The sequence below is a fragment of the Hypanus sabinus genome, chromosome 16, assembly GCF_030144855.1.
Source record: "Hypanus sabinus isolate sHypSab1 chromosome 16, sHypSab1.hap1, whole genome shotgun sequence".
Lineage (NCBI taxonomy): Eukaryota > Metazoa > Chordata > Chondrichthyes > Myliobatiformes > Dasyatidae > Hypanus > Hypanus sabinus.
Genome location: NC_082721.1, coordinates 82,985,229 through 83,012,293, shown reverse-complemented (window position 1 = coordinate 83,012,293; position 27,065 = coordinate 82,985,229). Strand labels below are relative to the sequence as shown.

Below are 27,065 nucleotides of genomic sequence, written 5' to 3'. Positions count from 1 at the left end.
TACAATAAAAATGTCTTTATTAAAAAATAGGAATATTTTTATAAAATACACAGCATCTATTTAGAAACTACAGTAATTAAAGCTTAAAAGATCTAACTGCTTGCAAAAGGCACATACAGTATCACAACAGAAACCAATTATGGTACAGTATAAGTAACCATTACTAAATACACCAGAGGTCACTTTATTAGTGACCACCTGAACCTAACAAATTAGCCATTGAGTGTACGTTCATGATCTTACGCTGCTGTAGCCCATCCACTTCGACGTTCGACATGTGCATTCAGGGAAGCTCTCCTGCACGCCACTGTTGTAACGTGTGGTTATTTGTCGCATTTCTGCCCGTTTGTCAACCACTGTGGCCATTCTCCTCTGACCTCCCACATTAACAAGACGTTCTCATCTACAGAACTGCCACTCAATGGATGTTCTATTTTGTTTCTCACACCATTCTCTGTAAACTCTAAAAACTGTCGTGCATGAAAAACCCCAGGACATCAGCAGTTTCTGAGATACTCAAACCACCTCATCTGGCACCAACAATCATTCCATGGTCAGTGACTCAGATCACATTTCTTCCCCATTCTGATGTTCAGTCTGAACAACAACTGAACCTCTTGACCATGTCTGTGTGCTTTTATGCATTGAGTTGCTGCCACCTGATTGGCTGATGAGATATTCGCAATAACAAGCAGGTGTACCTAATAAAGTGGCCACTGAGTGTTTGTGTCCACTTGGTCCTTTGCAAATATATCATCAAATAAGAAGGAATGGCAAATATTAAGGATTAGGCATAATATCATCAATGACAATTGGAACATTGTGGCGTCTCACAGAATCAGCAGTTTTTAATACCATTTGTATTGGTTGAACTTGTTTGCAGGTTGCTGTGTTCCAGCTTTAAGGTCTCTGGACTAGAGGAATAGAGTTCTGATGTTCATTTTTGCAACAGCTTCCATTATCTTTGTTGGCTATTGTACTTGATACCTTATACTTTCCTCTTTTAGATAGTCTGTACTTCACGTACCAGATGATTCCCGCCACTAGACCTATAATTATTAAGGTGATGATGATGATGATTAAGCAAATCATCCAAATCTCCAATCCTTTACCTGTTGAACATTCATAAAAGCTGTTAGACAATTGTCAGCAGTTCTGGGTAGATATACCTATTGTAAAAAACCTGATCCTTTCAACATTCTATGAATTTTGCCAGATTTCATAATGCAACCAGACTCCATATGCAAGGTGATTTCTCAAACCTCTGGTAACTGGCCCCACCTTCTTCTCCTTCACCATTCTCCCATTCTTGTTTCCTTCTCTCTCCTTATCTCCTTACCTGTCCATCACCTCCTTCTGGTACTCCTCCCCTTCCCATTCTTCCATGGTCTTCTGTCCTCTCCTATCAGGTTCCTCCTTCTCCAGCCAATCAACTTTCCAGCTCTTTACTTCACCCCTCCCCCTCACCCAGTTTCACCTATCACCTGCCACTTTGGACTTCTTTCAACCCTCCCCACACAACCTTCCGCTGACTTCTTTCCAGTCCTGAGGAAGGGCCTCGGACTGAAATGTCGACTGTTTATTCCCATCCATAGATGACCTCTGACCTGTTAAGCTTCTCCAGCACATTGCATGGTCCATATGCCAGTCCCATGTTTTCTCACTTTCAGGAAGGGGCAGAACCCCCGCTGGGCAGTGGCAGTCTGGCCGGACCTGCCCAATGGAGGCAAGTTATCAGGAGGAAGCTGGGTTCAGGGTGAGCAGCAGAACTATCGTGATCCACCGGGACATTGGTAAAGGCAACCGAAAGCGCAGGCAAGACGAATAAGATGGAACAGCGGGACCAGCACACCTGAGAGGAGCAGGAAAAGCATGACGAACTGGGCAAAACAGGTACAGAGCGGTTCCAGAGTGGAATACAGAGCTGGTTGCAGAACAGGCAAAGGGCAGGATAAGAGAGCAGGATTCAGAGCAAACGAACTGGGTATAGAGCAGGTTAAACTGGCTTTGGAGCAGACAAGGAGCAAATGAACCAGGTATAGAGCTGGTTAAACCAGCTTTGGAGCAAACAGGATGCAGAACAAAACGACCACCCGCCTGGTCCCAGTCACAAGGCCCTTATAAACACCTGCCACTCAATGAGCCACAGGTGTGCCTCCTTGAGCCAGGAGGGTCCTAACTAGTTCACGGGTGACGGGAAGGACAACTGCAGGACCCTGAGCCCGAAGTCCGCGGACCGGATCAAGACCTGGAGTGGGGGCTCCAGACCGGAACAGATCCCGACACAAAGATACTTTTCTAACTTAAGCTGATATAAATAAGAACCCTGTCTTGCTTTGATACCAGCATGTACTTACCATGGACGGTGAGAATGTTGGACTTTTCTTTTGTAATGATGTTGGAGTGATGGTGAAATGTCAGCTCGGCCTCGCAGGTGAACTGCTGTCCATTCAGCTCTGCTCGTGGATTCACAGTGTGGTAGATAGTCAGCCCAGTACTGGCTGACCTGTTCACTAATATCTCACTTCCCTTCTTCAGACTGAGTTGAAGTTTCCCTGAGACGTCAAGCACACTACACGTAATATTCACCGGAATACCCTCAGTGGTGATCGGGATGTGGATTTCAGGGTTGGAGAAAACTGTAACAACAGAAAACATTGTTAGAAACTTCCTCAAAGCAAGTCCTGCGTTCCATCTGCCTGACTGGACTAATGTAGCTAAAGCAACTGTATGATCAGTCTGTAACATCACATCCACCTGTCCGTGTGTCTTGTGGCTGATAATTATCAAAATCCCCACACAATTCCCAATATCCCAGACAACATTCATCCCTGACCCAGAACACTGGATTTCTGCAAGTTTTAAAACATTTTCCAATTGCCTGACTGCTAATTGCTTCTTTATTTCTCTGTGAGATGTTTGTTTCTTGATTTTGATTGTACAATTTCAGCTTTCATTACCCAGGACATTCTGACTGATTTACTTACTGTAATGACTTCTCAGGTAAGTACAGTATATTCAGGAAACATCATCAAACAAAACTAGGAACAGGACCTAGTCACACGGCCCAATGAGCCTGCTCCATCACTCTGTAAGATCACAATTCAATATAGATCTACAGCTTTATGCTCATCTTCCTTGATCACCATTTTCCAATTAAAAACTAATAATTTCACTGGGAAATGGCCTCATCGATTGGAGATGTTTTGTGACTCGGGCTACCAGTTCAATCAACAGAGACAGAATCGCTTGAGGAAACACCACTGACAAACAACAGGAAACTAAGTTCTGGTCCTTGTGTGAGTGCAGTGAATGTACTCACCATAAACCTCAATAAAAACGTTATTGTTCTTCGGTGGAATTGATGAATAATCCTCAAAATCTGCCATGCAGGAGACTTCAGTCACACCGGTCTCTTGTGGTGTCCATGTAGTTGTTGCCCTGATGGCATCTGACCGATTTGTTACTGAAATTTGTTGTTCACCACCCCAAAACCATCGTACTCTCATCTTCTCAGCTGGACAGACGTTCTGGACCTCACATGTTAATGTGACCTCCTGATTCACTTCTACAGGGTCTCTGCCGAGGATCCTCAGAGGCTCTGGAAAATCTGCAAGACACACAAGAAATTCACTGCAGTTTGGTTTGCAGTGGCAAATACTGATGGACGGAGCTGGAGACTAGCCGGGTCACATATCTGGGAGTCTATTACACCTAATCCATCACCCAGATGTCCGATACTTAATTCTAGAGAAATTTCTCTTTACCTAATTTCAAGTTTCTCACTCTGCCTTCTGCTCCAGCCACAAGCAGTGGTACTTGTGACCTTGTGCACTCATTTATTGAACTCAATATGACCTTAACTTGAACCTTGTTTTAACATCCCAGTTGAGTATCATAGACTTCAGTTTGCTGATTAGAGGAATAAATTTAGGAGGTTATTTTGTTGATCCTGTATCAAGGTGTGTTCTTTGACCAGTACCTCTGCTGACTAGCAAGGTGTGGGATGGGAGTTGGATGTAATTCCATCAGACGCCCATTCACTGGTGGGAGCATTCAGCCGCCAGCTGGGCAGAAGACAGCCTGGAAAGCAACCGGCCACAGTGGCTAGCTACACTGAGCATCAACTAATCTCACACCTACAGGGGTATCTAGCACCTCCTGTAGGAGGATTTGCCATATGGTCATCGTGCTGTCTTCCCACAGCACTGCCAAGCACGAATAACTGACTGACTCTCACATCTTCTTACATCCGTCATGATGTTGACAGACTTTCCTTCAAATGGACCCACTCTGCCCTCTCCCACTACACTGACAGTGGGTTTCAGGCCAGGGCCTCCGCTGACAGGCTGAAGTCAAGTGAAACTTATTTTTAATCTGGAGTTCAGACTCTAACTATTTGCTTTTAACCTGTTGCTGCTACTTACCACAGACAGTGAGAGCGGTGGACTGTCCTTTAACAATGGTGTTGGAGTGATGGTGAAATGTCAGCTCGGCCTCGCAGGTGAACTGCTGTCCATTCAGCTCTGCTCGTGGATTCACAGTGTGGTAGATGGTCAGCCCAGTACTGGCTGACCTGCTCACTAATATCTCACTTCCCTTCTTCAGACTGAGTTGAAGTTCCCCTGAGACGTCAAGCACACTACACGTAATATTCACCGGAATATCCTTAGTGGTGATCGGGATGTGGATTTCAGGGTTGGAGAAAACTGTAACAACAGAAAACATTGTTAAAGTTTGCCTTACCAGCAGGACACAGGATGAATAGCAGTAGTGAAGGTTTAAAAAGGCAGGGACTGGATAAGTTGGAGTTCTATCCCACTGGCAAGCTCTAGCAGGAGTGACCATTATGAGAGGGACTGTTTCGCTGCCACAAGAAAGTAGCATCGATTATCAAGGGCTCCCACCATCCAGGCCTAGATCTCTTCATACTGCTGCCTTTGGGAAGGAGGTACAGGAGCCTCAGGTCTCACCCCAGCAAGTTCAGTAACAGTTATTACCTTTCAACCGTCAGACTCCTGAATCAGCATGGATAACTTCGCTTACCTCAACAATGAACTGATTCCACAACCTATGGACTCAATAAATTACGTTCTCAGCTTTTTTTCCTTTCTTTTTTATTATTGTACTTGCACAGGTTGTCTTCTTTTGCACATTGAATTTTTTTGTCAGTCTTTGTGTGTGCCTTTTTACTGATTATATTGTATTTCTTTGTTCTACTCTGAATGCCTGCAAGAAAATGAATCTCAGGGTAGCATCTGATGACACATACGTACTTTAATAATAAATTTGATTTGAACTTTGAAAGCTTACGCACTATATGTTACAAAGGCCAGGACATTGGTATATTGCTGCTGTGGGATGTGGGCGATGGTGGACATTGGGAAAGTCCCCAGTCTCCCACATCTACCCCCGAAGGTTGTGTGCCCAGCTTCAGCTCCTTTTGGACCCCAGTAGCGGTTGGGGCTGTGGATGGTCATGTGACGGAGAATCGGGGATGCAGAGAATGTTGGAGACAGCACCGTTAGTGAATTGGTCATGCCATTGACACAGTAGTGATGGGAGGGTTGTCAGGATAGGCAGCTAATTCATTCCCTTTGCAAACTGGGCCCTTTGGCTCAGCTCGTCCATGCCAACTGTGTCACTGAGCAAACTAGTCACAACGCTCACGTTTGGCAAATTGCCCTCTCATCCATGTATTCAGGTTCAAATGCTCTTGGTTCATTTACTATCAAAGTACGTATGCAGTATACAACTCTGAGATTCATCTTCACCAGATAGCCATGAAACAAAGAAAAGCATGGTAGCCACTCAACGAAACACGTCTACAGCTCCTTACCCCACACAAAAAAGCCCCAAATGTTGCAAACAGGAACATGATCATCAACCCCACCATGTGAAAAAAATGACAAATCTCGCAAAACAGCAAGAACGTCCAACCTGAACCCCTTTCCCTGACAGATCATGCCAAATGGCAACAAGAATACCAACCCCCTTCCTCACACACAAAGAAATCTTACAGTTCGCATCAAACTACGAGAAAGTACAGGTGAAAACACAGAATGCAAAAAAAATCCTAGAGGTGATAGAGGCCAATTTGAACTACAGTTAGTTTGAACTTCAGTCCACAGAGCGCAGATCTTCGGTAACATCAAGGGAGAGGGACCTTCCATGATCCGTCACAGACAGGCACCTGATCCAGCAGCAGTGAGAGATCCGTCACAGCGGAGAGCAAGAGGCAGGTAGTCAGCACTGAGCACCTGCTCACCACCACATTCACTTCGATGTTTCATTCTTCCTCGATGCTTTGATTGATGAGAAATGGAGTCACACACTGTTTCTTCACCTTGAGGTCAATTGCGCATGCCTCCTGGAATTTTCTCAGGGACAGCAGAGAGCGCTAGACTCCAAACTGTAAGTCACAGCTCCAACAGTTCCAGAAACACATTTAAGATAAAAAGAAGATGTAGACAAAGTGAAATAAACAGTTCTGTGGACTATCTGGAAGACGTCACCATTTGCCCACTTCAATCACTATTTCTGGAAGCTCATTCTATATGTGCATCTCCCTTCGTGTGAAGAAGCTTCCTTTTGAAATTGGCGAGTTGACATGACATATCAAAATTTGACAAACTTTTGTAGATGTGTGGTGTAGATGACTGGCTGTCGCACAGCCTGGTATGGAAGCCCCTGTATGGTAAATCTGACAAAAGGTACTGGTTTCAGCCCAGTACATCATTGGTACAGCCCTCCCAACCAATGAGTATGTATACATGAAACACTGTTGTAGGAAAGCAGCATCCATCTTCAGGGATCCCCACTGCCCAGGCCATGATGACATTGGATAGCAAGTACAAGAGCCTCACGACTCACACCACCAGGATCAAGAACAGTTACTACCCCTCAATCATCCAGATCTTAAATAAAAGGGGATAACTACACTCAACTTCACTTGCCCCATCAGTGAAATGTCCCCACAACTAATAGTCTCACTTTCAAGGATTATTTATCTCATTAGACAGACAGACAGCCAGAAATACTTTACTGATCCTGAGGGAAATTGGGTTTTGTTACAAATGCACCAACCAAGAATAGTGTAGAAATATAGCAATATAAAACCATAAATAATTAAATAATAATGAGTTAATCATGCCAAGTGGAAATAAGTCCAGGACCAGCCTATTGGCTCAGGGTGTCTGACACTCTGAGGGAGGAGTTGTAAAGTTTGATGGCCACAGCTAGGAATGACTTCCTATGACGCTCAGTGTTCTATCTCGGTGGAATGAGTCTCTAGCTGAACGTATTCCTGTGCCGAACCAATACATTATGGAGTGGATGGGAGACATTGTCCAAGATGGCATGCAACTTGGATAGCATCCTCTTTTCAGACACCACCATCATTGTCTCATGTTCTCACTATTTATTGCTTTTGATTTTAATTTAGGTTTGCACAGTTTGTTATCTTCTGCACTCTGGTTGATCTTTCATTGATCCTGTTAGAGTTACTATTCTATAGATTTGCTGAGTATATATCTCAGGGTTATATAAGGTGACATATACAGTATGTACTTTGATAATAAAACTTACTTTGAACTTTTGAAGTTTAAATCTCTCGCCTCTGATATTAAGCCTAGTCCCCTGATTTTATCACTTTCTCTCTTGGAAAAAGACTGCGTGCTTTCACTCTGTCTATTATCCTCATGATACCTATCAGGTCACCCCTCAACCTCCTACATTCCAGGGAATAGAGTGCCAGTCTACCCAACATCCCCTTGTGCCTCAGCCCCTCCACCTCCCCACATGTCCATGCAAAATCCTGGTAAATCTGCTCTACACTCTTTCTAGTTTAATAACATCTTTCTTACAACAGGGTGACCAAAACTGTAAACAGTACTCCAAATGCTGCCCCATCAACATCTTATATAACTGCAATATAACTTCCAAACTTCTGCACTCAATGCCCTGCGGGATGAAGGCCAGTGAATCAGAATCAGGTTTAATGTCACAGGAGTACTGTAAATCATGAAGTTTGTTAAACTGAGGCGGCGGTCTATCGCAATACATTATAATAAAAATAATAAATTACAGTAAGTATATATAATAATGGAAATTATTTGTGCCAAATGTGTATCAAGTGTGCCAAATGCTTCATCACCACCCTATCTACCTGTGACACTACTCTCAGTGAACTGTGCACTTGAACTGCTCCATAACACTCCCCAGTGTCACTGTAAAAGTCCTACCCAGCTTCAAAGTTCAAAGTAAAATTTATTACCAGTGCACAGACATGTCACCACATGCAACCCTGAGATTTTTTTCCTGTGAACATTCTCAGCAAATCTATAGAACAGTACTTGTAAACAGGATCAACAAACAACAAACTGTGCAAATGCAATTATAAATAAGTAGCAATACACAACGAGCATGAAATAACAGGATAAAGAGTTCTTAAAGTGAGACCATTGGTTGTGGGAACACCAGAAGTAGAATGAGTGTAGTTATTCCCTTTTTGTTCGAGAGCCTGGTGATTGAGGGGTAGTAATTGTTCTTGAAGCTGGTGGTGCGAGTTCTGAGGCTCCTGTACCTTCTACGTGATGGCAACAGTGAGAAAAGATCATTGCCTGGGTGGTGGGGATCTCTGATGATGGATGCTGCTTTTCTACAGCAGCATTTCATGTAGATGTGCTCAATGGTTGGGAGGATTTTACCTGGGATGTACTGGTCCGAATCCACTACCTTTTCCATGATTTTCCACTCAAAGGCATTGGTTGGATCTCCCAAAATGCAATATGTCATATTTATCTGGATTACAAACCGTTTGCCAATTCTCAGCCAACATTACCCAGCTGATCAAGAACCTTCTGTAATTTTTCATAAACCTCCACACTATCTGCAGCTACCACTGTAATATCATCCATAAACTTGGCTGTACATTTATCACAAGCAGATCAGGTTTGTTACCACTGACACATGTTGTGAAATGTGTGGTTCTGTAGCAGCAGTACAGAAAAAGCTTTAAAAATTTCTGTTACAATCGATAGTGTCAAAGATGAATAAGGAGGTAGTGCTCATGAAGTTTTTAGATATCTGATGCTAGTGGAGACAAAGCTCTTCCTAAAACATTGAGTGTGGGTCTTCAGGCTGCTGTGCGTCCTCCCTGATGGTGGCAACGAGAAAAGGGTACATCCAAATAATTTCTATAAATTACAACTAATGAAGGTCGACACACCAACCCCCATGACACAGGCCCACAGTCAGAGAAGCAACCTCAACCAGCACCCTCTAGTTCCTTGCACTGAGCCAATTCTGATTCCAATCAGCCATCTCCCCCTGGATCCCCTACAATCTAACTTTTCAGGTGCATTGCCTCCTTGAAGCTGGGATCAAAGATATCTCTCAGTGGCTGCCAGACATTCTGAAATGGTTGAGCAAACAGCCAGAGGTCATGGTACATGTAAATAACAATAACGTTTTTTTTAAAGAGCCCATTGAAAGAGCAGAAGCTTAAAGGTTGTAACTTAGACATAGGAGCAGAACTTAGGCAAAGATATAAGAGCAGAATTAGGCCATTTGGCCCAGTGAATCTGCTCCACCATTTCATCATGACTGATCCATTTTCATTCTCAACCCCAGCCTCCTGCCTTCTCCCTGAATCCATTCATGCCTTGACCAATCAGGAATCAACCAACCTCTGCCTTAAATGTATGTAAAGGCTTGGTTTCCATGACTGTCAGTGACAACGAAAAGTCCACAGATTCACTGCTCTCTGCCTCCTCATCTCTGTTCCAAAAGGACACCCCTCTATTCTGAGGCTCTTTCCTTTGGTCCTACCATAGGAAACATCCTCTCCACATCCACTCTATTGAGGCTTTTCAATATTTGATAGGTTTCAATTAGGGCACCCTCATTCTTCTGAATTCCAGTGAATACAGGCCCAGAGCCATCAAACACTCCTCATATGACAAGCATTCAATCCCAGAATCATTTTTGTGAACCTCCTTTGAACCCTCTCCAGTGTCAGCACCTCCTTTCTGACTCACAATATTCAAGGTGAGGCCTCACCAGTGCTTTATAAAGCCTCAGCATTACATCCTTGCTTTTATATTCTAGTCCTCTTGAAATGAATACTAACATTGCATTTGCCTTCCTCACCACTGACTCAACCTGCAAATTAACATTTAGGGAATCCTGCACATAGGATCTTAACTTGTTAAGCAGCCTCATGTGCGGCAGCTTGTTAAAGGCCTTCTGAAAACCAAAGTACATACTATCTACTGATTCTCTTTTATCTATCCTGCTTGTTATTTCCTCAAAGAATTCCAACACATTTGTAGGACAAGATTTTCCCTTGAGGAAACCATGCTGACTACGGCCTATTTTATCATGTGCCTCCGTGTGCCCTGAAACCACATCCTTAACTTTTTGATTGCCTCTGGTGGCACGAGCCAGTGAAAATGGGAATGGTGGGATCAATGTGTGACTGAAGGGATGGTGCTCAAGGATAGATTTCAGCTTCCTGTATCATTGGAACTGTTTCTGAGGAAGGTGGGACCTCTATAAGTGGAACGAGTTGCAAGTTAGCCACGGGGGGGAGATTAACATCCGTGCTGGCAGATTTGCTCATGGAAAGTTTAAATTGTGTTGCAGGGGGAGGAGCTCAGAACAGCTTTTCAGATAGAGTGCCTAGAGACAAAGCAAGTGAGTAAGTGTGCCTGAAGAAAAGCCACCACCAAATTGCGTTTATTTCAATCCAAAGTGTATAATCAGTAAAGCGGATGACCTCAAAGCTTTAAGATAGTGGTCTACAATATCGCCATCACTAATGGCAGGATTGTCAAATCAGTATTCTAGGATATAGAATTTTCAGCTGTGACAATGGGGTGGGGAGGGGGGATGGGTGAAGGAATGAAAGAGGAAGGAAATATTGCACAGTTAGTTAAAGATTGAAATCTGCCCAGAAGTATCACAACCAGGGGTCATTTTTAATTTAAAAGTTTTTTTTCAGTTTGCATGTGGTTTTTATTTTCTCGGTGTAAGCTCATGGATTTTCTTGGATTGTTTGCTTTTTATGTTTAATTGTTTGTCTTCGGACTGGCTCTGGGTTGTGTTGCAGGAGTTTCATTTGGGATCATGGGGATTGTTAAGTTCTCTTTGTATTTATCATTTTTACTCAGTTTGGGGTAATTGAATTAGCACGGGATTTCCAATGTCTTGTATTGTAGTTGTTGTCCTTGTGGCCTATTGCTTCATCTCAACAGTGCGGCTGCCAGAATTCCTATGTGTTCCAGGGACTATTTCAGGAGAACTTGCCAACCCCCTCTTTGCTCCGTCATTGTGAATCCTTGTCTGGCAAAGCTCTGACTGAGGACTTCTGTATATCATAACTGATTTCAGTTCTTCAAGGTACTGTATAGACTGCCTGAATGCCCACCCATCTCCTCCCTCTGGAGTTCCTCCACGGCCTTCTGTTGTCTCTTTTACCAATTTACTTCTCAGCTCTTTAGTTCATCCCCTCCCCCTTCAGATTTCAGCTACCACCTTGCGTCTCTGTCTCCCTTCCCCCCACCTTTTAAATCTATTCCTCAGCTTTTTTTTCTCCAGTCCCACCAAAAGGTTTCAGCCCAAAACATCGACTGTACTCTTTTCCTCGATGCTGCCTGGCCTGTTGAGTTCTTCCAGCATTTTGCGTGCGTTGCCTGAGTTCTTGTTAGCTTTGCTGGCAATTTTTGTAATCCTGTATATCTCTTGTTTTGCTTGAATTGCCAAAGTGTCTGGGATTCCTGAACTTGAGTTTGCCAGTGACCCTGACAAGAAGAGCTTTTTGATTGAGTATAGGATAGAACAATGAGTAAAGGGAGCATTACCAGACCTTAACCGGATGAATGTAGCTGGTCAGATGGAAGTAGTGTCAGCTGGGGAACATTTTGGAGAATGTCATGTTTGCCTAGGTTGTCATTGAGCTGAAAAAGGTGCAGAAAGGATTTATAAGTATGTTGCCAGGACTAGACTATTGAGTTGGAAGGAGGGACTAGATCAGCGGGATTTTTCTCAGTTTAAGAATAGATCTTTTCTAAACCCTGTTTTCTGTCCTTAAGCTAACTTCTTATCTATACATAACTATGCTTGTTTTCCTTGGATCTTAATTTCACTAAATGTCATGAGTTGATATGAATCATAGTCTGATCTACAAAGGAAAAGATGGGATAGTAGCAAGCCTTGGGCAGACAATCCACATTCAAGTTTACAACAGTTAAACATAGTCACCTCGTGTCTCTCTTTTGCTTCCATTCATTGGTTAAATTCAATGTCAATTATACTCATTGGCTACTTGGTCATTTTAATCAACTGTGCCACAAATGTTTGCAGCAGCCTCACTATCTTGCGGAATAGTGGCAGGCACTAACAATCAGGACCTATAATAATTACAACATCCAGCATATTTACCATACGCCTCAATAACAACGGAGTCCATCTTTGACGGAATGGATGGATAATCCTCAAAGTCTGCCGTACAGTTGAATTGAGTCAGACCGGTCTCGTTTGGGGTCCATGGTATTGTCGCCCAGACAGTGGAGTGATCTGACACTTTGGTATCTGACTTCCATTTTGTACCATCCTTCGTCCACATTACTCTCATCTTCTCAGCAGGATAGACGTTTGGGATTTTGCATGTTAACTGGACCTGCTGATTCAGTTCTACTTGGTTGCTGTTGAAGATCTTGGGATGCTCTGGGAAAGCTGCAAGACACACAAGAAATAGACTGCATATCATTCTGTTGTGGTGTGTTTCAGACACTGACGGACACAGCTGGAAACAGGCCAGATCACACATCCTGGGACCCCGTCATCCCTAAACCATCACTGGGTAGACCCATACTCTTCATTCATGAGATTACTGATTTCCTAATTGGTCAGGACATGAAGGGATATGGGGAGAGGGCAGGAGATTGAGGCTGAAAGGGACAATGATGAAATGCTGGAGCAGACTCGATGGGCCAAATGGTCTAATTCTGCTCCTGTATCTTACGGTCTTATTTTTTCCAAATATTCAGATTCAAATTCAGCCTTGTTCTCCAGCACTCATTAATGAACATCAGGGTAAGCTTAACTTCTACCTGGCTTTAATATCCCTCTTGTGACTCAGTCTTTAGATTAACTGTGAAGGGTGTAAGTTTATCAAGTTATTTTGGTATTCCTGTATCAGAATCTACTCTTGACCAATACATCTATTAACTATTAAGGTGTACAGTTGCAGCCAGACATGTTTCCATCAGACACCCCTTTGGTGTTGGGAAGTGTTCGTCCTAAGAAGAATGGTGCAAAGTCAAACCAACCATGTGGCCACTTATGTATAAAAGCTAATGTTTGCATGATTGCGGAAATCAAGCATTATGTGCTTCTTCTGTTGTATATGCGAGGACTAGGCCTTAAGCCACGGTCTCACCTGCTTACAACTACAAGGAGAGAGAGGCATCAAAGCCGGTATGATCCACCAGGGGTGGTGTGGTGAGACATCTAGGCTGGAGTAAGTGCTGCCCCCTAGTGTTCGCTTGGCAGAAGACATTCTATTGTGCTCGACAGATTTTTGCGGTTTGAGTCTAGACTCTTATTGTGTGGCTGTGTCTTACTGATACCTTTATGCGCTTGCTATCGTGTACGTGCTATGTGTGCTTTGTGCTGTGTGACTGTCACTGCTGCGTTCAGTAACTTCGCTGTCTTGTTTGGCTGTATTTGTGTATGGTTGAATGAGAATTAAACGAATTTAATTAAGGATGGGAAAATCTATCCATTCTATAAATTGGATTCTCTCTCACGTTGCCCTGTCTTTACCTTGCCTGAAATATCATTCTAGGAAATAGATCATTTAACGTCCTCTCTTCTAGAAACAACATACATGTGATAGCTATTCATCCATCCACAAGAGTGATACGCCCCGGAAAACAATTTGTTTAGCAAAAGTTTGTAATGGAAAAAGGCAGGTGAATTGTATTCTGGCATGACATATTCCTATGCACAAAGACTGGGATGATCTTATGGTGGCAAAATAATTAGTGGCCAGGATGGCTGCCATTTATTTCTACGCTTAGTGGCTACTTCATTAGGAGTTGGGGGCCAGCCAATCGTGTGGCAGCAACTCAACGCATAAAAAAATGCCACTGTGGTCAAGAGGTTCAGTCGCTATTCAGACCAAACATCAGAAGAAGTGTGATGTTTGGGAAGGACTGTCCTGCTGAAGCGTTTCAAGCCCAAAACATTGACTGTACTCTTTTCCTAGATGCTGCCTGGCCTGCCGAATTCCTCCAGCATTTTGTGTGTGTTGCTCAAATTTCCAGCATCTGCAGATTCTCTCTCGTTTATCTCAATATGTATGTCTTGGCTGTAGAACTGCATTGAAATTACAGTCACTGCAATTGAGCGATTCAGGTTACTTTACCCATAGTATGTAACTTATGCTCCATATGTAAACACAAAGGAACAGAACTGCCAACAATAGAATTGCCTTTCTCTTGGTTTTTAACCCTCTCTCTCTCTCTCTCTCTCTCTCTCTCTCTCTCTCTCTCTCTTTCTGTTTTCCTCCTTTTTTTCCACCAATTCATTTTTAAAGAACAGTCTCATTTTGTGAAATGTTTTCAACATTGGAACTCTTAAAAAAAACACTAAATCTAATGGAGGTCTGGGTAGACTACCTGTACACTCCAGCAAAGTGAGAGGATTATTCTGTCTCTTTAGTCACTTGCCCTGACCTATTAGGCTATGGAGTCTATCTCTGGTGGAATGGATGAACAACCCAATCTGGAATAGGTTCCTGGAAGTGTTGGAGCGGATTGAGGTTCTTACACAGGTGCGCCCACCTCAGGTAAGTGGTCTTTGTCATAACGATCAGGCCACTCTATTTCTTTCTCTGCCCTTCATGGATTTTGAAGGCACACGAAGGCATGCCTGTTCCACCTGATTTCACCTCCTGTTCTGATCACAAATGATTGTGGTGCATGCTGCTGGATGATTGTTCCTTTGGTGAATTGGTCTGAAACCCAGACAGCTTCACCACTCCTGAGCGATGACAGAGATTTTGCTCTCTGTCTGAGAACATGCATGCTCTTCATTCTCTCACACTGTGTTGTCTCAAAGTTTCTCACTTTATGTAAGTCCAGTAAGTGAGGTTGGAGATGGGAAGGGAAAACTGGCAGGCCTGTTCTCAGTCTCCAGCCCATTGACAGCTCTGATGTGGAGTGATACTCTACCAGTGCTTTGTAGGCGTCTTTTGCCTTCAGTACGAGACTCTGAACAGTTTGCTGTGCTCTTGCTGCTTCTGCTTTTGCTTGTGGGAACTGTGGACTGCTTGTCTGGTGTTTGAATTCAGTCCCTAGCAAAGGCTTTGATTCTGAGCAGCTGGATTCTGGACCACTGTCTGATGCAAGTACCTCTGGTGTTCCATGGTGAGCGAATACAGCTTTTAGGTGTTGTATAACTGCTGCTGAGGATGTGGAGGACAGCTTGGACACCTCAACATTCCATGAGCAGTAATCCACAGTGAGATTTACAGGAAGATGTAGTTTCCTCCTTAGCATTGGTGCCTGTCACAGCTCTAAAGGTGCCCCTAGGTCAGCCGCAGGGGCATCCGCCGGGGTTCACCACTCACTGATGTACCGCTCCCTTGGCCCTGGGACACCTCCTGATGGCGGAGCAGTGGCAGGGATGCTGCCCGGACACCTCCTGCAGCTACCAATGGGGTTAGCCAGTCCGCCATGTTCTGTCCTTCCTCCTCAGCCACAGCCAAAAGCTGTCCTTTCCTGTCTCTTCAGAAGATATTTGCCTCTTCTCATCTCGGGCATGTCTATGCCTGCAATTTGCCATGGTAAGTTCAGGGATTCTGTGGGATAGAGAGGTTCAGTAGGATTTTTGTGCAGGTTTCTGCATGCTTCAAGTTGCTTTACAAAATTTCTCTGCTGTGAGCTCAGACTCAGCCACATCACAGATTGCCTTGCTCTTCGGGAACGCTTTTCGATTTCTTGATGTCCTTGGTGGATTTGACTGATGATTTTGGTGCGCACAGAAGCAGGAATGATTAATCTAGAGTCCTGTAGCAGCAGACCCTCAAGGATGGTGAGTGTGTCTCTTTCAAGTCAGTAAGGTCTGAGTTTGTGAGCTCCTTTTGGAACAGCTGGGAATCCATACTGACAGTATTAACTGATGTTGCTGTAGATTTTGTCCTTTTTTAACTCAGCATGAAATCCATCCAGTTTACTCTGTGATGCAGGAAGACTTTCAGTTACCTGAGCAAAGCAGATATTTGAATCTTCAATGAGGCAGAGTCAGCTTCCATCACTTTCGCATGACATCCTCAATAGAGTGTGTGGTGTTGTGGAAGATTTGCCAGGGACATGTTCAATGTCATGACACTATCGCATAAACTACATTCTGAATCTTTGCAGATGTGCAGGTAAGTTATCCAAGTGTTTTGAGCTAAGGAGGCTGACAAGAGGCTTGTATTCATTTCAAATTGGAATTTAATGCCTATCAAGTAGTAGCTGATACATTTGCAAGCCCACACAACCGCCAGTGTCTCCTTTTTAATTTGGGAATAATGCTGTTCAGTAGAAGTTCTTGATGCATATGCCTGCAGTTCCCATACACCACTGCAGCATGTCAGTATGGTTACTGGATGGTCTTCCGAAGCCTGAGTGAGATTGCTTGAAATCCTAAGTCTCTGAAAGCATCTGAACCATCTCTCAAAGTCCTCTGGTTGAGAGAAATCAGATATCTTGGTGGGGGAGCTTTATTAGGTAAATAGATGTAGGTAATAGAGGTACTTGCTTCAATTGCCTGTTCGCTTCTTTATTTATTGTTTTATTTATTTGGACTACAAAAATCTTCTTTTCTCTCCCTGAGAGTTTGACTGACTTCTCTGATTTCTCTGCTATGCCTCTGTGCACTTCCCCAGGCTAGCGGAGGCTGTGAACTTCCCCAGACTATCACAATGTATCCACATTTGGGTGTAAATTGAAGATGTTGCCTAGCAACCCTGGCTCTTTCTCAGCTCATTTAGCAAACTAGCAAAGACAGTGTAGGTGAAGTCTCTGAACATTTTTCAAAGATGTGAACAACAACAGCTTTACTGTAAATTCTTTCTTTCTCACTTGCACCAATTTATCGATGTTCAACCACTTCTGACACCATGTTGTGTTTGTTATTAAGAGATAGTGCAGAGCAGATCAGGCTGCCAGCATGTAAGATATCAACTGAACTTTATTGATAACCCTGCTTGTACAATATGTGAACTCTTCGCATGTGGGACTGGCTGACTGAGTGGCAGAGGAACAACACCATTAACTACCACACACCAGTAAAGGCAAGTCCACAAGTTTGGTGGCTGAAGTCTCTGCCTGTTGTCCAACTGATAAACTCACCACTGTACAGAATGTCTCCAAAGTTAGAACACACTAATGAGGCCTTGCAAAGTAAATTAAGGTATGTTTTCTGGAGACCCCTGCATACAGCTGCTTGGCCTATAGAAATTCAGTCAAGCTTCGTACAGTAATCATGGAAAGCTGCCTTCAGCACCCTTCCGAATTTACCACGCTTTCTCACATCTGTCTTGATGTCAGATGGTCTTCCCTCCCTGAGGCTCTGCTTTAGGCTTCTTCCATCTGCAGTGACAGAGGAATTAGGCCAGGGCCTGATCTACCATTTTGGACCCAAATGTCCATAAATAACAAGTTGATTCCAAGACTTTGGCAGTTTTTTAAAAAAAGATTTTCTTGTTGATAAAAAATGGGCAGGCAGTTTATTGCAACACACACAAAATGCTGGTGGAACACAGCAACCCAGGCAGCATCTATAGGAAGAAGCACTGACGACGTTTCGAGCTGAGACCCTTCGTCAGGACTAACTGAAAGGAAAGAAAGTAAGAGATTTGAAAGTAGGAGGGGAGGCGAAATGTGAAATGATAGGAGAAGACCGGAGGGGGTGGGGTGAAGCTAAGAGCTGGAAAGGTGATTGGCCAAAGGGATACAGAGCTGGAGAAGGGAAAGAATCATGGGACGGGAGGCCTAGGGAGAAAGAAAGGGAGAGGGGAGAACCAGAGGGAGATGGAGAACAGGCAGAGTGATGGGCAGAGAGAGAGAGAGAGAGAGAGAGAGCAAAAAACAAGCAACTAAATATTGTCAAGGATGGGGTAAGAAGGGGAGGTGGGGCATTAACAGAAGTTAGAGAAGTCAATGTTCATGCCATCAGGTTGGAGGCTACTCAGCCGGTATATAAGGTGTTTTTCCTCCAACCTGAGTGTGGCTTCATCTTGACAGTAGAGGAGGCCATGGATAGACATATCAGAATGGGAATGGGATGACACTTTGGACAACTGAACATTTTTGACTGTGTCAAAGATACTTAACTGACAGATTTCATAAAAAAGATTAAATAAGAGCAATGAAAAATGGTCATAGGTTTCTTTCTGAGTATTAACTATCCATAAAGTATTTAAGTTTTATCTATTTTCAGAAGGAGGAGAAAACATCGTTAATGTGGAACTCACAGTAAGTTTGCAGAGTTACAGATGCATTTGCGATCCATTTGGTGGAGTTAGAATCCAAGTTCAAATCTGCCAAGCAGGTGTACACCATTCCATTGTCTGAAATACTTGGAGTGAAATTCAGGACATTCTTCAATGGACCATCTTCCGGGAGACCTGGGTCCTCTGTGGAATTACGTTGAACAGTCTCACTCCCTCTGAGCCAGGTGAGTACGAGTCTGTTCTGTGGATAGACCTTCGGGCCAGTGCACTCCAGCTGATATGGTTTGTTAACTTCCAGCACTTCAGGAGGCGGAGCAATGCTTAAGTTTCGATCTGTCAAAGGAGAATCAAGGATTACAGTAATCATTGGAACAGTCTGTATCCCAACTACATGTGAATCTTTCTACCCTGTGACATTCCCGGTTTGATGATTCCCTTCAAACCACAGCAAATGAAGAATTTTCATCTGTCCCTGTAACTGTGAAACCCAGCTATGAAAATCCATTAACCTACTGGATCCTCACACCTCCCCGTAGATCAGTGTACAACGTATCAAAGCATTGGAGTGTGAAATATCAGCACATTTTTAACCTGAGAACCAATTTGTCCACTCTCAAACGTTCCTTTCTCCATTTCTGTAGAATTGTCTCTGTTAAATATCAATCCCTGAACTAATTTGAGACTATGAAATCATTGTGGGGGAGTGAAGTGTAAATCTATTTCCCAGCAGGCCATTCTCTACCTCACCTGATACATGACAGCATCTTTCTGTGTAATGTTTTCAAGTGATACATAATCGTATTTTGCTGCCTTTCATCCTGTTGTACTCTGCTATGGGATGTGTTCAGAGCAAGAGATTTCACTTACTGTACACTGGGACCACCTGTTTGACTTCCTTCATTGGTTGTTTTCCCGGATATTGACAGATTACAGTACAGGGTGCTGAGAAATCCCATTGCTGGACACTCGGAAATTGGTCTGTAAACCACTTATCACCATGAGTCCTGTTGGGATTTATCCCTGGTTTATATTCCACAAAGATCTTTGAGTTGTTACACGTTGTACTGCAGGTCACCTCCAGAGAGTGTCCAAATTCCACTGCTGGGGGGTTTGTTTTGACCGAAACCTCAAATCCATTCAGTTTACCTGCCAGAGACACACAGGGAAATGGAAAACATTTAGAGTAGTTCTGGGTGCACTTTTGATCTCTGTACCTAATGGTGGATGTACTTTCCACTAAAGCAGTGAAGCGGAGATTCACCAGACTGATTCCTGATATCACAGACTTTCAGAAGAGAAGAGATTAAGTTGACTGACCTTTGTTCACTAGAATTGGAGAATATTGAACTGAAATGCACAGAAATATCAATGTATTTTGACAAGTTGAAACAGGATTGATGTTTGCTCTGGCTCGGAATTCTAAAAGATGGTTGGAGATTCAGGATACAAGATGGAGATATTGGGAATATTTTCAATGCAGGGTTATGGAGGTCCAAGATAATACATCTATTTAAGAAGGGATAGACAGATATCATTATGTTCATTTGGGGATATGGGGAAGAAGAAGGGCACTGATTCGATGGAGTTGGTTGCCTGCACCCAGCCCTGTCAATTTCCATATAAATCCAACATTTAAATATTTGCTCAGTATAATTATAGTTCTTCCATATTTCAAACAAAACAGAATATTTTCAATGAGAATTACACTATAAATAAAAAAGTGAATGTCATTTGACCATAGAGTCATAGAAAAGTACAGCACAGGAACAGGCCCTTCAGCCCCTCTAGTCCATGCCAAACCATTTTAACTGTCTTCTCCCATCAACCTGCACTGGGACCAAAGCACTGCATACCCCTACTATCAAATACCTGTGGAAACTTTGCTTGAACATTGAAATGGATTCTCATGCACCAGTTGTGCTGGCAACTTGTTCCACACTCTCAAGCTCCTCTGAGTGAAGAGGTTTCCTCTCACGTTCCCTTTAAACATTTCACCTTTCACTCTTTACCATGACCTCTGGTTGTAGTCCCAACCAACCTCAGTGGAAAAAGCCTGCTTGCAGTTACCCTATCGATACCCCTCATAATTTTGTATACCTCTATCAAATCTCCTCTCAGTCTTCTATGTTCTAAGGAATAAAGTCCTAACCTATTTAATCTTTCCTTATAACTCAGGTCCCCCAAACCCAGCAACATGCTTGTAAATTATCTCTGCACTTTTTCCAAACTTATTTATATCTTTCCTGTAGGTAAGGTGAACAAAACTGCACAGAATACTTCAAATTCGGCTTCACCCAATGTCTTATACAGCTGTAATATAACATCCTTTCTCCTGTACTCAATACAACCTTAGTGATTTTATTTTTGAGGCAAAGACATACAAATTAATAGAGGAAACCATCTGAAGGAATATTGGCTGAACATCCAAAAAAGCACACAACACTGCTTGTAGAGACTGCAGACGGAGGCACTTCCTTTTACAATATAGAGCTGTACAGAACAGGAACAGGCCCTTCAGCCCATTGTGTCTGCACTATACTTCTTGCTCTCTCAGTAAAGCAGCCAACATAATCAAAGATCCATTGAGCATAGACACTTGTTTGTTTCTGCTCTCCCAACGGGCATGCTATGCTTGGTAACTCCAGAAACTAATTGAGTAAAGCACGTGGGAGCCGGGATATTTGTCTGCTGAGTGTTCCTTTTCCCTTTCCTTTTTAGCACTCACATATGTTACAGTGACATAATGACGTGTGCCATTCACAAACGTCTTACAGGTAACCCATAATGAATTATGTAAACAAACAAAGAATGCTTCATCAGATAATACATTATCTATTTACAGTTACCACCACATTTACAATGTTGTAAGTTTTCTTGTTGTACTGTTTACCACTTTGAATCACAGTGGATTTAATTTAATTTGGCTCTTTTTGACACTGATCCACAGAAAGACTCTTTAGTGTCAAAATGAAAACAGATCTCTTCCAATGATCTAAATTAATTACAAATATAAAACACAAAATAATTGATTGGACCATTTAACTAATGATATGACTTCTAAAACCAATTGGCTGCACCAGTGATGATTTAGTGTGTCATATTAAAGGGGGCGGGAATCCTTATCCAATCAGATGATTTTGTTTTTGGAGACCTGTGCTGTCAAGGTGTTTCAACTGACTGCAGTAAAAATACACTTGCATCTGGAAGGTCCAACTGCTGGTGAGTCAGGATCCTGGCAAAATCTACACCACAAAGACAAAAGAACACTCCAAGCAACTCCACAAAAAGGTTATTGAAAAGCACATTAGGAGATGGATACAAGAAAATTTCCAAGTCACTGAATCTCCCTTAAAATACAGTTAAGTCAATCATCAAGAAATGGAAAGAATATGGCACAGCAGTAAATCTGTCCAGAGCAGCCGTCCTCAAAAACTGAGTGACCGTGCAAGAAGGGGACTAGTGAGGGAGGCCACCAAGAGACCTATGACAACTCTAAAGAAGTTACAAGCTTCAATGGCTGAGATGGGAGAGACTGCGTATACAACAACTGTTGCCCGGGTGCTTCACCAGTCACGGCTTTGTGGGAGAGTGGCAAAGGGAAAGCCACAGTTGAAACAAAAACTCACATAAAATGCCAGAAGGCATTTGGGAGACTCTGAAGTCAGCTGGAAGAAGGGTTTATGGTCTGATGAAAGCAACATTGAGTTTTTTGGCCATCAGACTAAACACTATGTTTAGTGTAAGCATAATACCACACATCATCAAAAATCCTGAAGCATGATGATGGCTGCATCATGCTGTGGCAATGCTTCACTGCAGCAGGCCCTGCAAGGCTTGTGAAGGTAGAGGGTAAAATTATTGCAGCAAAATACAGAGAAATCCTGGAAGAAAAATCGATGCAATTTGCAGGAGAACTGTGACTTGAACGAAGATTTGTTTTCCAGCTAGACCAGAAGCGTAAAGCCAAAGCAGCACAGGAATAGCCTAATAACAGCAAAGTTAATGTCCTGGAGGGGCCAAGTCAGAGTTCAGACCTCAACCAATTGAGAATTTGTGGCTGGACCTGAAAAGGGCTGTTCACTCATGATCCTCATGTAATCTGACAGAGCTTGAGCAGCTTTGTCAAGAAAAATAGGGAAAAATTGCAGTGTCCAGATGTACAAAGCTGATAGAGACCTATCCACACAGACTCAAAGCTGTATTTGTTGCAAAGGTTCACCTACTAAATACTGACTTGAAGGGGTGAGTAATTATGCATTCAATTATTTTGGGTTTAATAATTGTAATAAATTTAGACCAATTTGTAGAAATTTGTTTTCACTTTGATACAAAAGAATTTTTTCTGTTGATCAATGTCAAAAGAGCCAAATTAAATCCACTGTGATTCACTGTTGTAAAACAATAAAACTTGAAAACTCCCAAGGGAGGGTGAATACTTTTTGATAGGCACTGTCTATTCAGTATACTATATAATACAATGACTATATAGGCATCCACAGCATAATAAATTTTAGGATGCCCAATTCAAGCCTAATGATTTAATCACTGTGGAGGATTTCATACCCTTGTGCGATTAAGTCTTCCCTGAGAAGAGGGTCACTCTGCTTGGCTTGTGAATTTTGTGACTATCAGACAATCTCAGGTTCTGGTCCTCCTCCAGGGTGGTTGTCCAATGGACTCTGCTCTCCTCAACTCCTCAACATGATCGAACATGTCATCTCCAGGTGACATCAGACACAAGCCCACTCTGCAGGAGAATGTTCCAGTTCTGTCCTTAATCTTTCTAAGTACTCACTTTTGATCATCTCTGTCGTCCCTCACTAGGACAGCTTGTTCAGGAATGAAACATTAAACCCTCAATTTGTCCCCGCTGCTTGTCCTGCGTACTCCATCTGAGACTGGGATTGAGGAAATCCAAGCGTGAGCACAAGGGACGTCCCAGGAAAGCAGAGCTGGTGAGTTGTTGGTTTTGAACTGTGCTGCATTGCGATATGCAAGGAGAGGATTGTCGAGGTTCTGATTCAGTGTCCTGTGTTCTGATGACATTGCTCACAGAGCGTTCTTTAGATTCTGGACAAAACTTTACACCAAACCATTTGTAGCTGGGTGGTATAGTGCAGGTGTAATATGTCTTATTCCATTCATTTTCAGGAATGACTGATCCACAACAAACTGTGCTCCATTGTCACTGACTAAGTATTCTGGAACAGCAGTCTTGAGAAGAGGCTTCTCAGCACATCAACATTGTGCAAAGCTGCAGTGGAGGCCATTGGAAACACATCTGGCCACTTTGTAGCTGCATCGACCACTGCCTAGAGATTTGTGCCCACGAATGGTCTGGCAAAATCCAAATGAATCTTCTGCAAGGGCAACTTAAACCTTCTGTCCCCATAAAACTATGACACTTCCAACCTGTGAGGAACACTGATTCTCTGCCCTATATATCATGTTGCCTCTCAGCATCCGATGCTCTTGCCTTTCCTTGTAGATAATACACCACAATCCAGACAACATTCTGATGAATCTCTTATGCACCTATTCAAATCTTCCACATCCTTTCTCAATGGGGTGACCAGAGCTACACAAATATTCCAAATATAGCTGAACCAATGTCTTGTATAGCTGGAACGTACCTGTCAACGTTCATGCTCAGTGTTCCCACCAGTGAAGGCGAGCACGCTTCACACTGTCTTTACTGCCCTTTCCACTTTCAGGGAGCAATGGACATCCACCCCAATATCCCTCTGTACATCAATACTCTCAAGTGTCCTGTCATTTAATGTATAATTTCTCTAGTCTTTGACATCCAAGAATGCATCAGCTCACACTTATTTGCCTAAATTTCCAACTGATCTCCTGTAACCCCTGTTATGCCCTTTGACAATGTTCCTCACTCTCCAGTACTCCAACAATTTCTCTGCAAACTTACTGATCAGACCATCCACATGCTCATCCAAGTTATTAATTTAAATTACAAACAAGAGATCCCTGGACTGACAGAACACCGATGGGTGCAGTCCTCCAGTCAGAAAAGCACCACAACTATCCATCTTCTGTGATGAAGCCAATTGTTTTCTCTTAACTATTTGAAATAACCTCTTGTGTCTGAAGGTCAAGGCTACCTCTCAGATTGGTCCGTAGATCTAAATGTTGGACAGGGAAATTGATTTTTTGAAGAGCCACAATGAGAAAATCCGAATAAGTTTTAAATCAAAAGGGGAAGGAAGTTGTTTGTTTTTTCTGTATTGTGATAGAGATGTTTCAGTTAACTACCATCTAATGAACAGTCTTGGCCCAAAATATCGACTGTTTATTCTTTTCCATAGATGCTGCCTGGTCTGCTGAGTTCCTCCAGCATTTTGAGTGTATTACTTTGATTTCAAGCAGTGGCAGGTTTTCTCTTGTTTGTGATTCAACTATAGACCATGCCCAATATCCCTAGAGATGTTTTCTTGAACTGCCTCGGCTCTTCAGGTGAAGGTGGGGGTCCGAGTTCCAGGATTTATACCCAGTGATGTTGAATGAATGACAGAATACACTCAGTGGCCAACTTTATTAACTAATCCCGTACAACTGCTCGTTAATGCAAACATCTAATCAGCCAATCATGTGGCAGCAACTCAAAACATAAAAGTTGGTAGACATGGCCAAGAGGTTCAATTGTTGTTTAGACCAAACATCAGCATGGATAAGAAATATGATCTACGTGACTTTGAACGTGGAATGATTGTTGGTGCCAGACAGGTGAGGTGAGAGCCTCTGTTGGTCAGTGTTGACCATGAGTGCTGCATGTCTAGATATTCAAGCCTGGTCAGTATGATATGGAGAGCAAGCTGTTGCCCATGTAGAAAACTGCCCCTCTCCATGCATCTGATAAACCCAAAGGAACCGATATAGTTTGGTACAGAAGTATTTCAGGAGCTGCCGATCACCATTGAACTCAATGTAGCTCTGGCTTAGGGACTGCAGCTCCGGATTTTTCCCTTTCCCATGAGCGGGTTTAGCCACAGGAAGGGCTTAAATATCTTGGAAACTGCTGATCTCTTGGGATCTTCACTCACAGCAGTATCTAATGTTTACAGAGAATGGCATTAAGGACAAAAAAAATCAAGTGAGCAGCAGTTCTGTGTGAAAATGCCTTGTTAATGAGAAAGATCACAGGAGAATGTCTAGTCTGGTTCAAGCTGACAGGAAGGCAACAATAACTCAAATAACTATGTGTTACAACAGTGGTGTGCAGCAGAGCATCCCTGAATGCACAACTTGTCAAACCTTAAAGTAGGTGGACTACAGCAGCTGAAGACCCCAGACATACACTCAGTGACCACTTTATTGGGTACAGGAGTTACCTAATGAAGTGGCCAGGGTGTATCTCCCGGTCAGAATGACGTGTACCCAGGTGGGGAATGTACCAGCGTTGGTAAACCCACGCACCAGCTCCCATGACCTTTTTTGTGATTGGTGTGACACCTTTGGGTGGCGTTGTTGGTTAAGAAATTGGGGGAGAAAAAGCTCTTCCATCTGAAATGAAACAGCAAATGTTGGAAACACCCAGTAGACCAGGAAGCACCCGGGAAGGAAAAATAAAGTTAACATTTCTGGTTGAAGACCTTTCTTCATAACTGCCTTTATTTCATATTTCCAGGAGTTGAATTTTTTTAAAAAATGTTTCTTCCAGCTGCCCCAAAGCCCTTGGGGGACTCAGGGAAGGGAATTTGTGAGGGATTTGGTGTCGTGCCAGAGCAGAATGGTCACATAGAGACTCCGGTGATTGCAGATGCGGGAACCTGGAACAACAAACTCAGCGGGTCGGTCGCTTCCGTGTCGGGAAAAGGAACTGACGGCGTTTCCAGAGGAGACCTTGCATCAGGCGCGTTATGGTGACTGGTCAGACTGTTATATCGGAAGGAAGTACAGGAACTCGGGCTGTGTGCACTTTGGTGGCTGTTGCAGTTTCACACAAAGATACGGAGTTGTAAACGGAGCCAAAAACGGACCCGCGGTCAGACTCAGCCCAGCGCACACCAGTGATCGAGTGTAGAGAGTACTGAGAGAATAGTGACCAGGGACTGAGAAACGGAATGAAAATGCTTCTGACCTAAAGAGTAAAATTATGAGATATATTCTTAAATTTAAATTTTCATGCATCTATTTTGCTCGGTGACTAGTTTTCATTTCTCTCTTCTTTGCCATTCTTGAGCGGAATTCAAGTTAACGTAAAATTTCAGTTTTACCAAAATGAAGATTGCGACGCGACAGGAAACGAGATAAGGTCCATGTTTAATAAACCACTCAGTAGCGCGCAATCCGAAATACACAGTATGTACAGTTACTCTCCAACGCTGCGCCATTGATCATGATTAAAACCACTTTACCTACCTGTTACCACGAAGAGTAAAGCGAAAAGGTAAATCGACCTGAAATACATAATAATCGAATCTCAAAAAAAAAACGTGGTCCGAATGTGGTTTTTTTTTGGAAAAACGTCCCGAAATCAACGCGAAGAGCGAGCACTGATCTTCTGCTTGGCGGCAACGAGCGATGTAAGAGGTGG

The 27,065-nt window shown here is 43.0% G+C and overlaps 1 protein-coding gene across 1 annotated transcript; it reads right to left on the bottom strand.

Annotated features, from left to right (window-relative positions):
- Nucleotides 1-27,065, bottom strand: LOC132405882 (vascular cell adhesion protein 1-like). Its single transcript, XM_059990865.1, has 8 exons — nucleotides 26,891-27,065; nucleotides 19,379-19,657; nucleotides 18,533-18,844; nucleotides 12,445-12,738; nucleotides 4,428-4,709; nucleotides 3,323-3,610; nucleotides 2,358-2,639; nucleotides 1-1,112 (listed from the first exon to the last, which is right to left on the bottom strand). Exons 1-8 carry the CDS (start codon nucleotides 26,937-26,939, stop codon nucleotides 901-903), a joined length of 1,998 nt encoding a protein of 665 aa, XP_059846848.1. The 5' UTR covers nucleotides 26,940-27,065; the 3' UTR covers nucleotides 1-900.